Source organism: Chrysochloris asiatica, unplaced genomic scaffold (genome assembly GCF_000296735.1).
Source record: "Chrysochloris asiatica unplaced genomic scaffold, ChrAsi1.0 scaffold00232, whole genome shotgun sequence".
Taxonomy (NCBI): Eukaryota; Metazoa; Chordata; class Mammalia; order Afrosoricida; family Chrysochloridae; genus Chrysochloris; species Chrysochloris asiatica.
Window position 1 is genome coordinate 1,339,098 of NW_006408750.1, and position 14,613 is coordinate 1,353,710.

Consider the following 14,613-nt stretch of genomic DNA (forward strand, 5'->3'; position numbering starts at 1 on the left):
GGGAAGCACCCAATCCTTCTCCTAACCAAGCCCTTGTCACTGAGCATTGTTATTGCTTGTTTGTGTGGCTTCCACTGATCAGCAGGCAGTCAAGTTCCTTCTGTGTTATTCATTTTTGTATATCTACCATCTAGCCCACTACCTGCTCATAGCAGGCCTATTAAAAAAAACCAATAATGAAACGAAGCAAAACAAAACATACTTAACCGAAAGAGAGTTAGTTTCTGGATACACAAGTAATTTATTCAAAGACAGTGCCTGTCCTCCAGTAGTTCGCAATTCAGCACAAGGCACTCTTTGGTACCCAGTCTGACAAGCCATCTGAATTGAGTTTTGTGGTCCATCCAACGCATTGGGAGTGGCAGGTGAATAGAGAGACAAGAAAGGAGCCATTCATTTATGACACAAATATTTATTAATCATCGTACGACATAATAAGTGCTCAGTATCTTATTAAAATTAGTCTGATATTGTTGTAGGTGTTGGGTATGTAGCAGTGAATACATGAAGAAAATTGTGGTGGTCCGTGCCCTAGTGAAGCTCACGATGTAGCGAAAGGACGAAGGGCAGTGAATGTAAGTATGTAAAATTTGCTAGGTGTCCAGAAGGAAAATAACAGAAGGTTGAAATTCTTTTTCGTACGTCCAATTAGGTCTGGCAGCCGTGGCTGGTTTATTAGCCGGAGTGGACCATGAAAGGGGACGGACTCTAGGAGGCGGGAAGACTGCAGGCTAGAAACACTGGTAATTTTAAGATGCAAATATTTTCCACCCGACTAGAAGAGGCGTGTGCCTATGGGCAACATGGTCGCTCGGAGTGTTCGGTGTTCTCACGGGGGCAGTGGGCTGCATTTTGATTGCAAGCTTGGTTTCCCAGCACTGCTGGAGGGCTGCGGGATCTGCAGTCCTAATTCCTATCTTTTTCGTATTCGGCACATCTAGACTCCTCCGCTCCCAGACAAGCAATGCCATCCTAGGCTCAGATCCTGGCCGCAGCAGGCGGGAAACGTTCAGGCTGGCCGGAGCCCTAGCATCGAGAAGTTCTCTCTCTGTACGGTCTCCGGGTCTGCACCACCCGGCCAGCGGGAAAGGGCGGAGCGTCTGCTGCGGACCTAGGCGGTGGCATGGCCCCGCCTCTAGACCCTGATGATTGGTTTAAATTCACGGAAGGGACGGGCGTCCCCGAGCTGTCGGGGGTCGGGCTGGGACGGGCTCGCTGATTGGCTCTAGCAAGGATTAGGTCATCGCTAGCAGGTTCGAGCGGCCCGGACGCCGGCGGAGCTGCCGAGGCTGCTGTGAGAGGGCGCTAGAGGCTGCTAGAGCTGGAGCCAGCTAAGGAGGCGGGGAGGCGGTGTCCGCACTCGCTCGCCTGCTCGCTCGTTTCCCGGCTCCGCTTCGGGTCGGCTGCTACGCTTCCTTCTCGCCCACCGCTCAGTTGTGTGCCTCTGAGGAACCGGCTATCTACCGGATCCAGGTTCATTTCGGGAGTCTTGCGCGCCTCCGGACCCGGAGCGGAGAACGAGTAGGCGCCACACCTGTGGAGCCGGCGGCCGTCGGGGTTGCCGGTCGAGCTCTTGCCGCGTGCGTGCTCCGGGCGACTATCCGTCCGGGCCCCGGGGGGAGGCGCGCCCCCCGGCTGTTCGCCGCAGGCACCATGGGGCTCCCCGCGCTAGAATTCAGCGACTGTTGCCTCGACAGCCCGCACTTCCGAGAGACACTCAAGTCACACGAAGCGGAGCTGGACAAGACCAACAAATTTATCAAGGACCTCATTAAGGACGGGAAGTCACTCATCAGCGCGCTCAAGAGTGAGTGCCCCGAGCCTGGCGGGGACGGCTGTCCCGGGGTGGGAGGGGCCGTCGGGTGGCATGCAGTCCTGGTCCCCCGCGCTCCTGTGGGGTTTCTCACCCCACAGCATTGAGTGATGGGTGTAGATGCTCGTAATGAGGCAGGAAGGATACATAATATGGGTGAGCCAGCCGTAATCAGATGAGGAAGGAGACCTGTCGCCGAGCCGTTTGCGTGGTGGGTTGGCGGGGAGGTGACCCGAGCACGAATGGCGCTCTTGGGCATCGCGGGTGGGTGTGTGCGGCACACAGGTGTCCCGTGAGTGGGGCGGTGGTGCCTGGTGCGCCGCAACCTGTCGGGAAACCACATCGCGACCAGGGCTCTGGTTTTCGTAGGGGAAGTGTTGCTCACTCCTGGGCACCCTACCTTAGGGCTGGAACGTGCCCTTCCAAGGGGAGCTGCCTCCCTCCGGAGAAGGCAGGTGTGACTCGATCCCTGTATGCAACTCCAGCCTGCTCAAGGCTGTCTGCTTCTCCGAAAGGCGCAGGAGCTGGCGGGCGAGGGGCTGTGTGGAATGGTTTGTTAGCCCAAGATTATTTAGCGTACTGACAGCCGGTCACTCCCCAGACCTAGAATCAGTGCCATTTACGTGTGCAGGTTCTGGTTCTTGTATTTAGCAGAAGGTGATAGGGGTGGGAGTACAGAATCAGAATGTTCCTTTACTCTAAACTGTGGGCGAGGGTTTAAAAATAGAACGAACAGCTCCAGACTCCTTCTCTCGTTCCTTCGTTCTCCTTTTTACCTCTCCCATTATCCTTGAAAACTCAAAGATCTGAGAAGGAATGTCCTCTGTCCCCACCCAGTAAGGAAACGTTTAAACTCATCTTAAAGATTCTCCAACCTTTTGTAAAACCATTGCTTGCTTTTTTGTTTTGATAGGGGAGAAATGAATTTACATCTTGTGTATGGGTTTTCCTTTGACTTTTGCAGAAGCCATCCAGTATCGCCTTTTGGACAAATAGAGAACACTCTAGGGATCAGTGCCTCGGATTTTGGGAGTGCTTTCAATTCCTTTGCAATCTACCCATTTAAAAAATAGTTCAGCCCATTTTTTAGCTTGCAGAATTAGGAATAATATGAAGGCAGATAGTGAAATTATCTTGGGCTCTTTTCCTTTTTTATCTCTGTAATGGGTTTCTTGGTAAGTGGTACCTTTGAACTGTGAAAGGTTGAATTGGTAGAATAGGGTCCACACTGTGAGAATTGTATACAGGCCTCCTTAAAGGAGTACCTGAGATGTCATTTTGTGAACTTGTTGCTTCTAAAATCGAGGACAGAGACAACGGATTCCCAGGGCAAGTGTCAATTTTTTGTGGGTGAAATGAACACCCTATTGGGGGTGATGAGGCATGTTAGAGGTAGGGCCTCTGCTGGAGACTGTGTCTTACCTGAAGCATGAATAGACTCTTGCTTTATCAGTTACTAGGTACATCTTTGGTGCCGGGAATATTGGACCACTGATTTGGAGTCAGTTGTTAAATGCCGCTGAGTTGATTCCAACCATAGCGACCTTGTATAGGGTTTCCAAGGAGTAGCTGGTGAACTTGAACTCCTGACCTTGCAGTTCAAATGACTTTGTGATGCATTAGCCCACAGTGCCACACCAGGACTCCTTAGGGGCCCATTTAGAAACCCTGCCCAGGAATTTTGATTGAACTCTGAGACTGGCTTTAATTTGGGTCAATATTTGGAATGATTAGGTTGTGCTAGGTATTGCATTGGGCACTGAGGAGATAGCTGTGAATATTCTACTGCCATTGTGACTACAGAGGTTTACTTCCTGCCGAATACCACGTCACCTAAGAATTAAGTAAATGAGAAAACTGAAACTTGAGGATGCACTAGCCCTGAGTCACAGTTTGTACAAAACTAAGCCTAGTCACTAGAGCTGTTTTAATGGAGTTATTGCCTTGCAGAGAGCTCTTGATCCTGCCCCATCCCACTTGCCCTGAATGGAACTCTGGACCAGTCCTGATGGACTTTGGACATGAGTTTTAAGCTTCAACATTGAATCTGGGTAGAGTGCATTTGTGTGACTGGCCATTTGCCCAACTACTATCTTTTTTGTAAGAGTGCTTTGGGTCAGAAGAAACATTTCAGTAATAGGGCTCAAGGGTTATTTTAGCTGTCTAATGGACCAGCTCTATAACTTGGGGGAAAGACTGATTGGGACCCAGGTTTTGTGGTATCTAAATCTAGCTCTACTATGACTTTGAACAGGTCATGTGACCTTTTAGAGCCACAATTTCCCTGTCTTTAAAATAAAGAGGGTGGAGCTGTTAACCAGACTACAGGCACAAACCACCTAAGCTATATGATTTATACCACTGTTAGTATTTACATAATATTTTCTTAAAAAAATTATCTTTATACTACTATAACTGTAAATTCAGTATTTTTCCAGTGTACCTTAAAAATAAATACAGGAATTCTACAAGTAACATTGATATAGATCGGGGTGAGAAACCTTTTTTTTTTCTACAAAGAATAGTTTTATATTTATACATTTGTGGGCAATACAAAATTATCAACTTGAAAATTATCATGCTATATTTGGTCAAACATTTAATGAACTCACCCCTAATGTGATGGCTTTGGTAGCATAGTGGTTATGAATCGGGCTACAAACCACAAAGTCAGCAGTTCAAAACTACCAGCTGTTCCGTGGGAGAAAGATGAGGCTTTCTGCTCCCGTAAAAATTTACAGCCCACGGATACCCTGTACAGGGTCGCTATGAGTTGGAACTGACTCCAAGGCACATAACAACGACAATAACAATGTGATGACTGGAGTCTTGGTGTAGCACTGTGAGCTTAATGCATCAGACTGCAAAGTTGTTTGAACTGCAGGGTCGGTGGTTCAAGCTCACCAACTGCTCCTTGGAAACCCTATACAGTCGCGGTGGGTCAGAATCGACTCGACGGCACTTAACAACAACAACAACAACAACAACAATGTGATGGCTGGAACTGTGGTTGCTTTGGTAAGGCCAGATCCAATGATTTTGAGGGCCTTACCATGACACATAACCACCACCACCATATGGCCCGTGGGCCGAATGCTCCCCACCCCTAGCTTATATGATCCTGTAGTATCTCCCAGCTGTAAAGTTTTATGGTTTTATTTTATTGTTAGATCTTTGAATTTAGATTCCCTTCATGCATTAATCTAAGACAATAAAATTGATCATCAGAGATTCCCAAAGTTCAGTTAGATCATTGTCATTGCTGTTTCCATTTTGTGAATAAGGAAATGGACCAGAGAGGTCAGTAACCTGCACAAGGTGACACAGCAGTTAGAGCACTTAACCTTGTCCTCTAGGTCGGTGGTTCTCACACTGACCCTTTTGAAAATCTAATAAAAGTTATAGACACTTTCTACTTGGAAATGAACTTCTTGAAACCTTTGTCTGGAGTCCAGCTCTCTGGTCTGGACACATGGAAGGATAAGCAATAAAATAGTCTGGGCCATACATATAATAAAATCCTGCTTTTGGAGGCACTTCTCGTTTGATGTAGAGTAAAGCCTTGGCAACGGTCAGTTCATTGTTTCCGATGCTGGCCTTTTCTGTGGGGGACTTCACTTTCCCAGGACCTGCTTCTCTGACCTGCTTAATCAGTGTCTCAGTCAAAAGACCAGTCTTTCTGTTTCTTGTCTCTAGAGATGATAAGGCTGAAGATGTAAAATTAAGAGTTTTAGAATATCTCTTTTCCTTTAACTTCATCGGTTTTTGTTGAGGGACTATAATTTGGTGGTAAGAGAGCAACCTGGAGACAGGTAAACTTGGGTTTGAATCTTGGTCCCAGCTCTTAGCTGTTTGACTCTGGGCAAGTTAAGTTACTAAGCTTGAGCAACCCCTGTATAAAATGGGAATAACCACGCTAACCTCATCAGGTTGTTGTGAGGCTCCAATGAAGCAGTGCATGTAAAGAAAGAACTGGCAAACGGTGCTGCTCAGTGATCATCTTCCAGCTGTTACCGTCTTCCTGTACTCTGGCTTGGCAAGACTCAGTGATTCTCCAGTAAAAGCCACCTGGCAAACAGGGACAGATTTTGGTATGGAGAAAGGGAGGATGGCTCATACCATTTTCAGGCTGGCAACTTACAAAGTTGTATGTGTCTTAAATACTGGTGGACAAAATCTTTGTAAGATGGCTTGCATCAAGCTGTGGTTATGCCAAAAAGAAAAAAAGGAAAAGGTCCACAAGTTATAAAGAAAAAAATTGTAAGTAAGCCTCTTCTGTTCCAAATAACATTCTGGTAGCCTACATTTTCACATTTACTAGATGAACTTTCTCCTCTATATGGCTGGACTTGCTGCTTCTCTCTGTTTGCCTTACAGAAGAAACAGGCATTGGACTCTGTGTCTTGCTGTTTCATGTCCTCAGTGGCAAACCAAATTTGGTTTCATAGAGATGAAAGTAAATTAGGCTGTTGGTTTTGAGGAATGGCCTGGGTTTTCAAGAATTGTGTTCCTTTCCACGTTATACTTGGTTTCTGGACTGGTTGCTAAGGATTGTTGTTGTTGTTAAGTACTGTAGAGTTGGTTCTGACTCACAGTGACCATGCACAGGGTTTCCGAGGCTCAAAATCTTTATGGGAGCAGAAAGCCTGTCATCTGTCTCCTGCAGAACTGCTCGTAGTTTCGAACTGCTGACCTTGAGGTTAGCAGCCCGATTTGTAACCACTACGCTACCAGAGCTCCTTTGTTGCTAAGGATAGGGCCCTTTAAATTTGTCTTCCATTTTCTGAGATGGCCGGGGAACCCTCATTTTTATTGTCTTACGGTGGGATAGAAATGCAGTTAAAAAAAAAATAACAGCTTTATTGCAGTATAATCTGCATGCCATACAATTAACCCATTTAATGTGTCCAATTTAGTTGTGTTTAGTACATTTATAGAGTTGTGTAACCATGACCACAGTCAATTTTAGAGCGTTTTCATCACCCCACAAAGTAACCCCATACCCTATACTTCCATTTCTGTCCAACCCTCTTAGCCCAGGGCAACTATGAACTTGTTTTTTTTTTTTCTTTATGGATTTGCCTGTTCTGAACATTAGAAATTCAGTTTTAATCTTTTTCTGCTTGGTGGTGTTGATTAGTTATAGGTACAACCTTTTTTTATTGGAATTTCAGGTGGAGAAAGTTTGAATCAGCAAGTTTCTCTCCTTCAAAACAGGTGTTTTAGTAAAGCTGGGTCCTAAAGACTGAACAATGCATTTCTAGGCCCCAGAGCAATCCAGGAGTCTTGGTGTGGCAATTCAGAATAAACACTGGACTAGTCCTGGTGTGGCGCTGTGGGTTAATGTGCCAGACTGCAAAGCCGTTTGAACTGCAAGGTCGGTGGTTCAAGCTCACCAGCTGCTCCTCAGAAACCCTATACAGGGTCGCTATGGGTCGGAACTGACTCAATGGCACTTAACAACAACAACAACACTAACTGCAAGGCCAGTGGTTCAAATCCACCAGTTGCTCCTTGAGAAATATACTGAGTCAGAACCGACTTGATGGCACTTAACAACACCAAGAGAAACCCAGGTGTGCCTTTGCATTTCTAACCCACAAGAGGGAAATAGATTTGTTCTAGTTGGTGGTTCCTTAATGGGTGCAGAGGAGACAATCAAAGAGTAAATCCAGCTCCTTACCTCAGCGGGCTTCCAGTCAAGTTGGGACAAGGTGTGTGATACTGAATATAATCTTACCTGTGGTCAGTGTCCTGTTGGGTGACATCTTTTTTATAAAATGAGGTGAATATATTTATTTCAACCTATATTTTTCGTGAACCTTTTAAAGAGATGATAGGCCCTTCTCATTGCATTTTGGTGATGAGTAATTTTGAGATCTCTGTCCTGTGTCACATCACACCCCCAAGACAAACGCAGTGAGGTTATTTATTTATTAACATTTTAATTGTGCCTTAGTAAAAATTTACGTAGCAAATTGGTTTCCCAATCAATCGTTCATGCACAGACTGTTCACTGACATTGGTTGTAATCTCCTCGGTGTGTCAGCACTCTCCTTATTTCCTCTTTGGTTTCCCTGCTTCCGTTTGTTTGGTTTCTCTGTCCCTCCCTGCCTTCTCATTTTTGGTTTTGTTCAAGTGCTGTCCTTTTGGTCTTGTATAGTTGATTGTTCTAAGGAGCACATTCTTCACTGCTGGTGATGTTTGTTTTATAGTCCCGTCTATTATTTGACTGGAAGGAGACTTCTGGGAGTGTCTTCAGTTTCAAGTTAGGATGTGTTTTTTTTTTTCATCACAATAGTCTCAGGGCCTCTCTAGCCTCTCCCTATCAGTAAGTTTGGTCTATTTTTTTCTTGCTTTGAATTTTGTTTTACCTTTTTTTTTTCCCCCGTTCTTACCCGGAACTTCTAATTTGGCCAACCAATTGGAAGAGATCCATATTTGTGCTGACCCTGGCAGAATGTGGAAATCATTGAACGAGTCCATTAATATCACATGCAAGTAACATTTTTCTGAAGATAGTTAAAAAATGTTTGCAATAGTAAATCAACAGAGAACTGTCAAAAATTCAAGCCAGATTCAGAATTGTTGACATCAGATGCTTCTTGGCTGAAGGAGAGAATACCAGAAAGATGTCTACTTGTGCTTTATTAGCTATGCAGAGGTTTTTGACTGTGCGCATCATGACAAACTATGGATAATATTGCAAAGAATTGGTACTCCAGAATACTTAATGTGCTCCTGAGGGATATGTACATAGGCTAAGAGGCAGTTGTGAGAATAAGGGGAAACTGAATGGTTTAAAATCAGAAAAGGTATGTGTCAGGGTTTCACCGTACTTATTCAGTCAGGGAGCTCTGGTAGCTTAGTGATTATGAATTGGGCTGCAAACCGCAAGGTCAGCAGTTCGAAACTACCAGCCGTTCTGTGGGAGAAAGATGAGGCTTTCTGCTCCCATAAAGATTTACTGCCTCGGAAACCCTGTACAGGGTCTCTATGAGTCGGAACCGACTCCATGGCACATAACAAAACATTCAGTCAGTATTCTCAGCAAATAATCTACGAAGCTGGATTATATTAAGAAGAACATGGCATCAGGATTGGCGGAAGACTTATTACAACCTATGGTACACAGATGACACAACCTTATTTGCTGAAAGTGAAGTGGACTTAAAATACTTATGAAAATCAAAAGCAAGAGCCTTCAGTATGGATTGCACTTTGGTGTAAAGAAAACAAAAATCCTCACAACTGGACTAATGAATAGCATCATGATAAGTGGAGAAAAGATTGAAGTTGTCAAAGATTTTGTTTTGTTCAGATCCAGTATCAACACTCATGGAAGCAGCAGCCAAGAAATCAGACAACATTTTACATTAGGCAGATCTGTTGCACAAGACCTCTTTAAAGTGTTCAGGACCAAAGATGTCAGTTTGAGGACTAAGGTGCACCTGACCCAAGCCATAGGTATTTTCAATAGTCTCATATGTGTGTGAAAGTTGGACAATGAATAAGGAAGACTAGAGAAGAATCAAGCCATTTGATTTATGGGTTTGGAGAAGAATATTAAAAGTACTATGGACTGCTAGAAGAACAAACACATCTGTGCTGAGTACTGCAGTCAGACTGTTCCTTAGAAGAAAAGATGGCAAGACTTCATCTCTCATACTTCAGACATGTTATCAGGCAGGACCAGTCTCTGGAGAAGGACATTATGCTTGGTAAAGTAGAGTGTCAGTGAGAGAGAGGAAGACCCCCAAGGAGATGGATTGACAAGTAACAGCATTGGGGTTAAATGCCTCAATAATTGTGAGGATGGCACAGGACTGGGCAGTGCTTTATTCTGTTGTATATAGGGTCGCTATGGGTCAGAACCAGCTCGATGGCACCTAACAACAATAACCCAGACCACAGAGTAGTTAATAGTGGTAGCTAGGCACCGTCTAGTTCTTCTAGTCTCAGATTTGAGGATCCTGGGATTATTGTGCCAGCCATTAGTACTTTGAACTACTTGCTTCCTTGAGTTTTTGTATTTCATGGCTACTCACAAGCTTTGAAGACTCCAGATGCTACTCACCAGACTAGGATGTAGAACATTAGCTTTATGAACTGTTTTGTCCATTGATCTAGATGACCCTGAGGCACAGGGATTTTTCACATAAGTTTGTTGTTGTTGTTGTCAGGTGCCATCGAGTTGGAACCGACTCATAGCGACCCCATGCACAGCAGAACGAAACAATGTTCGATCCTGGGCCAACCTCACTACCGCTGCCACACCTGAGTCCCACTGATGCCACCTGGCTGATCCATCTATTTGGGGGTCTTCCTCTTTTTCTCCGACCCTCCACCCTACCCAGCATGACATCCTTCTCCAGTGATTGTTTCCTCCGGACAATATGTCCAAAGTATGAGAGACGAAGCTTAGCCATCCTGGCCTCCAAGGAGCACTCTGGCTGCACTTCTTCCAAAACAGATCTATTGGTTCTTTTGGCAGTCCATGGCACCTTCAGTATTCTCCTCCAACACCACAACTCAAAGGCATCAATTCCTCTACGACCCTCCTTATTCACTGTCCAGCTTTCGCATCCATATGAGGCTATTGAAAACACAATGGCCTGGGTCAGGCACACCCTAGTCCTCAAGCTGACATCTCTGCTCTTCAACACTTTAAAAAGTTCCTGTGCAGCAGATTTGCCCAGTGCAATACGTCGTCTGATCTCTTGACTGCTACTTCCGCGAGTGTTGATAGTTGATCCAAGAAGAATGAAGTCCTTGACAACTTCAATCTTTTCTCCATTGATAAGAATGTTGTTTATTGGTCCAGTGGTGAGGATCTTTGTTTTCTTGACATTGAGATGTAATCCATATCAGTAGACAGTATAATAGTAACGCCAGTTGTTAAGTGCTATTGAGTCAGTTCCAACCCTGTACATCTCCTACAGTTGCACACCAGAACCCCAGTAAGAAGCATCTGTAATGCTAGTTCTTGTTTAGTCCCCCTTTACTGATGTCTGGTCATACTTTTATTTTTTGGAGGGCAGTATTTTATAACTTTCTTTCTTTTCTCTTTGCCATGTAAAACTTTTGATGATTAAGTGAACAGGATTTCTTCATGCATCTGCATTTGGGGACTTTTTGCTCCCATTTGGTTCAACCGTATTTGCATTAGGCAGATCCACTTTAGAAGTCCAGGGTTAGGAAATGGTTCTTGTGAGTTCAGGTTTCTGCTCTATATAGGCCCAGTCAGCATTCCTTTGGGCAGAGGTCCCAGGCTGGACTTTCTAATTTTGTTCCGTGTCAGCTAATGATCACAACCACTCTCAACACTGAGTTATTGGGGAAAGAAACTCATGGAGGCAACTTTGTTATCCTATCAAACATCACATTAAAAAAAATCAGCCAAGGCTAAGTTTGGCAGAAATATTTAACAGGGAAATGAATATGAAAACTAGCAGTTCAAGTGGATCATCTGATTGATCCTAGATTTAATTTTTTAAAATTATACATGAGTGCATTTCATCTTACTGTTATTTTCCACATTTAACTCACACATGGAAATAATGTGCACACACATAAAATGCACATAGTGCTCATTGGAAGCTAACACATGAGAGGGCTGTATGGTTTACAATAAAAAAACATTTAACGTGCGCATTATTTGTGTAAATGTATGTTGCCATCAAAGAAGGCTTTCGTTTAACAAACAGGGAGCCTGCTTGGGTTCAGCAATCAATGTTTAATCATCATAATTCCAGGAATCCTTTTATATTGCATATGTTGCTATCAAAGGAAGGCTTTCATTTAACAAATATGGAGCCCTTGGGCAGAGGTAATATGCACAGAAGCCTTGGGATGGGAGAGTGCATGGGCTATTTGTGGCTGGAGTAAATAATGGAAACAAATGAGGAGAGATCCCAGGGGTTAGTTAGCCAGTTCATAGAGGTCCTGAGTTCAGAAAGGTCTTTGGATTTCATTCTGTGTAGGGGCTTTCTCTGGAGGCTGAAAGCAGGGGAGTGACATATCCAACTTATGTTTTAGAAGAGACCGTGTGGAGAATAGATGTAGCGGGGCAAGAGTGCAGACAGCTGCTGTAATAGTTGAGGTATTTCAGTTGGGTTGTCAACATAGGAGCTGGGATCATATTCTCGATGTATTTGGAAGTAGAGCCCAGATGATTGGCTGCTCAGTTGGATGTGAAGTATAAGAGAAAAGAGGGAAGACAAGAATGATTCTGATGTCTTGGGCTTCCACGGTGATATGAACAAGGATGCTAATTACTGAGAAGACTTGGGGAGTATTAAGTTTCAGAGGAAACTCAAGAGTATGAATGAGTGAGTACAATGGCAAAAACAAAACAAAACAAAGTGAATAGCTTATGAATACATTCTCATGAAAGAATCATAGTATAGATGGATACAGAATAGGGTTGCCTTGAGTCAGAACCAACTCAATGGGGTGAACAGTAGAAAATAAAATCCAGTTACCCACTGTCAACAGTTTATTATGCTTTTTTCTAGTCCTTTTGTTGTGCATACTTTAAAAAACAACAACAACAAAAAAACCAGAATTATACTATATGAATGATTCTGTTTTGCTTTTCTAGTTAATACTGTGTCTTAGAGATGTTTCGTATTAGCATATAATATACATCCTTTTTATGACCACATAGTTTTCTATGTGGACATAGTGTATTTTATTTACCAAGCCTCCAATTGAAGGTTATTCACGTTGTTTTGGATTTTCCCTGTTACAGGACGTGCTATAGAATCATCAGGTGCATCCACCCTTGAGTGTGTGCCACCATACTCCATGACAGGGTGTCCTCAAAGTGGAATTGTGGCCGACTTCTTTGACATCTTTTTCCTGCACATCCTGGTTGCTGTTGTTAACTGCCATCAAGTTGGTTCTGACTGATAGCTACCCTGTATAGAGTTTCCGATGAGTGGCTGGTAGGTTTGAACTGCTGACCTATTGGCCTGGTGCTCCATTGAGTTTGTTAGATTATGTTTCAGAAGTTTTTCCTTTTTGCTAAAAGCGATAATAGAGTATCCTGAACTTGCTTTTCTGTTAGGCACAGATTCTAAAAGAACCAGAGCAAATCTAGAGTGTGTGTGTATGTGTGTATCTATAGAGAGGGAGAGACCAATTCACTGGGTTTTCACTAATTGGCCTTGGATTGGTTAGGTATCTTTTTGAGCACCAGTTTCTTTTAGGTAAAAAGGGAGATGAAATAGACTTTGCCCTTATCTAAGGAGCTCTGGTAGCGCAGTGTTTATGAATCGGGCTGCTAATCTCACAGTCAGCAGTTCAAAACTACCAGCTGTTCCGTGGGAGAAAGATGAGGCTTTCGGTTTCTGTAAAGATTTACAGCCTCAGAAACCCTGTACAGGGTCATTATGAGTCAGAACCGACTCCATGGTACATAACAACAACAACAACCAGGCTATTTGAAGCCCCAGTTGGAGAGTCCAGGAAGGAAGTTATGTATGCTCGAATGAGAACGGTAGCGTTAGTGGCCAGAGAAATGTTTATAAATTCTCATTTGTAAATGAGTCACTGGGGTTTACACATTTTCATAGAAACCCAGGGTGGAGAAAGAGAGGAAATGGTAAGGAAAGCAGCTTGGCAGTGTGGGTCTGGAACTGTCACAGTGTGTTTACGTCTAGCTCCACTCACCTTGGTTGGAAGGTACAACATTCTGCAGAGGGTGAGCCCAAAGAGTGGGCCGTTGTCTGCTATATTTAGAAAGAAGAGATTCCTGGGGCTAGGGTGTTGTGTGGGCATGTGTGTGTTTTCTTTGCCAGATGAACAAAGGATTGAGGGATTTGGGAAATCTAGATCAAACCTTGTTAACTAGCTGACCTTGCTGGGCCAAGCCAGTAAGCTATGCTCTGACTCCTACTGCTGCCACGTGGGAAAAGGCAAAATCAACTCTCTTTTACATGGTTTTTAAGGACACCACAGGTAGAGTTCAAAATTCATAGAACTTTGCTTTCAGATCTGCTGTCAAATTTACCCCAAGTTAATTTGAACACTCTGAAAATATAAGCTGGTTCCCCCTGAGGGACTTTAGATAAATTTTCTGGCAGATTGAATTTGTGGTTGTTTCTGTGCCAAGGACACTGCCGAGTTGATAGGCCCCAAATTGGACAAATTCCTGACTGCATATCTCAGTATGATTTGTGGGTCAGATATAGAAAATGAGTGTTGACTGATAAGTAAAACAGAATAAAATCAAATAAAAAGGCTTTAATTTATACCTATATTTCTTTTTTAAAAATGTAAGTATCCCTATAATTCCTGCCTCCCACCATTCTGTTCTGCTACATTTACTGATGAAGATCAAAGAGCCTTTGGTATGGATTACATCTCAATGTAAAGAAAAAAAAAATCCTCACCACTAGACCAATAAACAACATTGTTATCAACAGAGAAAAGATTGAATTCAAGGACTTAGAATAAAGTCTTGGATCAACTATCAACACTCATGGAAGCAGCAGTCAAGAAATCAAACAACAGATTGCATTAGGCAAATCTGCTGCACAAGCCCTTTTTAAAGTGTTGAAGAGCAAAGATGTCAGCTTGAGGACTAAGGTGCGCCTGACTCAGGCCGTGGTGTTTTCAATAGCCTCATATGGATGCGAAAGCTGGACAGTGAATAAGGAAAACTGTAGAAGAATCAATGCTTTTGAGTTATGGTGTTGGAGGAGAATATTGAAAGTGCCATGGGCTGCCCACAGAATCAACAGAACTGTGTTGGAAGAAGTACAGCCAGAGTGCTCCTTAGAGGCCAAGATGGC

At 43.7% G+C, this 14,613-nt stretch overlaps 1 protein-coding gene across 1 annotated transcript in view; it reads left to right on the plus strand.

The window, feature by feature from the left end:
* The first annotated feature begins 1,653 nt into the window (after nt 1-1,653).
* ARHGAP26 (Rho GTPase activating protein 26) overlaps nt 1,654-14,613 on the plus strand; it is a 692,304-nt gene continuing 679,344 nt past the window's right edge. Inside the window, exon 1 of the mRNA XM_006873269.1 lies at nt 1,654-1,807. Coding sequence (XP_006873331.1) covers nt 1,654-1,807 — 154 coding nt within the window. The remainder of the gene's footprint in view (nt 1,808-14,613) is intronic.